Below are 2,307 nucleotides of genomic sequence, written 5' to 3'. Positions count from 1 at the left end.
GGCGGGGCGCTGCGGGCGGCGTTAGCCGCCGTCGTGCTGGCGGCCTGGAGCGCCCACGGCCTCTACTTCCACATCGGCGAGACGGAGAAGCGTTGCTTCATCGAGGAAATCCCGGATGAGACCATGGTCATCGGTGCGGGGCGCGGGAGGGGCCGACGGGGGCTGGGGTGGGGTGAGGTGAGGTGAGGGGGCGGTGAGGAGACCAGCGGGGACCGGAGGGTAACGGGAGGGACCTCTGGGGCTTGGGCGGAGCGATGGGAGCGACCACCGGGCGCCGGGAGGTAATGGGGAGCCCCCGGGAATGATGGGGGTGGGGAGAAGAAGGGGACACCCCCAGGAACGGGACGGGACGGAGGGTAACGGGACGGGACGGGGGGGCTGTTTGGGGGTGCTGGGCCCCGCTCCGACCTGCCGTCCCCCCCCCAGGGAACTACCGGACGCAGTTGTGGGATAAGCAGTCGGAGTCGTTCCTGCCCTCCACCCCGGGGCTGGGCATGCATGTGGAGGTGAAGGACCCCGACGGCAAGGTGAGCAGTACGGGGCTGGGGGGGCTCAGGGTACCCCTCTGCCCGGGGGTCTCTGGGGGGGGGGGCACCCACCAGCCCGGGGGTGGGGTCCCTGGCGTATGTGGGGTGCTCACCAGTTGGGGCAGGGGCTCCCTGGGGTGTATGGGGCACAGGCCAGTCTGGGTGTGAGGGTCCCTGGGGTGCCTCCCGGCTGGAGTGGGGCGTCCCTGAGGTGTTTGCAAGTCAGGGGAAGGGGTCCCTGGGGTGCCCATCAGTCTGAGTTTGGGGTCCCTGGGTCTCCAGGGGTGCCCATCGGCTTGGACGAGGGATCCCTGGGGTGTATGGGGTGCCTGACAGCTTGGATTTGGGGTCCCTGTGGTGGTCCCTAGGGAGCACAAGGTGCCAGTCACTGTGAGCTGGGGTTCCCTGGGGTGTATGGGGTGCCTGCCAGCTAGGGTGGGAGGTCCTTGGGGTACCTTCCGGTGCGGGGAAAGGGTTTCTGGGGTGCCCAAGGTGCTCACCAATGAGGGCAGGGGGTTCCTGGAGCTCTTGGGGTGCTCACCAGTCAGTGCGGGGGGTCCCCAAAGTAGATGGGGTGCCTGCCAGCCTGGGTGTGGGGTCCCTAGGGAGCAAAGGGTGCTTGCCACTGAAGGCAGGGGGTCCCTGGGATGCTTGCCAGCTGAGATGGGGGGTCCCTGGGGTGCCTGTGAGCCCAGGCAAGGGTTCTCTGGGGTGCATGGGGTGCCCCCTGTCTTGGGTGGGGGATCCCTGGGGCATACGGGGTGCCCTCCATCTGGGGCAGGGGGTCCCTGGGGTGTATGGGGCACCCACCAGCTTGAATGTGGGGTCCTTGGGGTGCACAGTGTACCCCCCCAACAAGGGCAGGGGGTCCCTGGGGAGTGCAGGGTGCTCTGCCAGCCAGGGTGGGGGGCCCATGGGACCCGTGGGGGCTGTCCCAGTGCCCCCCGCCCCGGGTGGGCACTGGGTGACGGTGGCCACATCCCGGTGCAGGGGGTGCTGTCGCGGCAGTACGGCTCCGAAGGACGCTTCACCTTCACTTCCCACACGCCGGGCGAGCACCAGATTTGCCTCCCTCCAACTCCCACCCGCATGGCCCTCTTCGCCGGTGGCAAACTGGTAACCGGGGGGCTCCAGGGCGGGGGGCCATCCCCTGACGTGTCCCCCTCCTCTCTGATCCCCGCAGCGGGTGCACCTGGATATCCAGGTGGGCGAACACACCAACAACTACCCCGAAATTGCTGCTAAGGACAAACTGACGGAGCTGCAGCTCCGTGCCCGGCAGCTCCTCGACCAGGTCGAGCAGATCCAGAAGGAGCAGAACTACCAACGGGTGAGGAGAGGGCTCCAGGGCGGTGAACCCCTCTCTCTTTCCTTCTCCCCTCGCCTTGATGATTTATTTTTATTTCTTTTCCTTTGCCCGACAGTACCGGGAGGAGCGTTTCCGCATGACGAGCGAGAGCACCAACCAACGGGTGCTGTGGTGGTCCATCGCCCAAACCATCATCCTCATCCTCACCGGTATCTGGCAGATGAGGCACCTCAAGAGCTTCTTCGAGGCCAAGAAGCTGGTGTAGCCCCCGCTGTGTCTGTGTTCCCCGCCCCAGCGGTGGGGGGGCAGTTTTGGGGAGGGGTGGGGGCCCTACCTGCCATCAGGGAGGGTGAGAGCCGGCCCCCGCGGTTGCGTTTTGGGGAAAAAAAATAAAGGTTTTTGGGGTCCGACTGGGCTCGCTGGTGCTTTTTTTTGGAGTGCTGGAGGGGGCGAGGGTGGCTCTGGCGCTGC

At 66.7% G+C, this 2,307-nt stretch overlaps 1 protein-coding gene across 1 annotated transcript; it reads left to right on the top strand.

Moving 5' to 3' along the window:
* The first annotated feature begins 12 nt into the window (after window positions 1–12).
* TMED4 (transmembrane emp24 protein transport domain containing 4) lies at window positions 13–2,108 on the top strand. Its single transcript, XM_009881504.1, has 5 exons — window positions 13–133; window positions 427–527; window positions 1,518–1,643; window positions 1,711–1,857; window positions 1,952–2,108. Exons 1-5 carry the CDS (start codon window positions 124–126, stop codon window positions 2,099–2,101), a joined length of 534 nt encoding a protein of 177 aa, XP_009879806.1. The 5' UTR covers window positions 13–123; the 3' UTR covers window positions 2,102–2,108.
* The last annotated feature ends 199 nt before the right edge of the window (window positions 2,109–2,307 follow it).

Source organism: Charadrius vociferus, unplaced genomic scaffold (assembly GCF_000708025.1).
Source record: "Charadrius vociferus isolate BGI_N301 unplaced genomic scaffold, ASM70802v2 scaffold2233, whole genome shotgun sequence".
Lineage (NCBI taxonomy): Eukaryota > Metazoa > Chordata > Aves > Charadriiformes > Charadriidae > Charadrius > Charadrius vociferus.
Note: the sequence above shows the minus strand (reverse complement) of the source record. Positions and strands in the feature narration are given on the sequence as shown.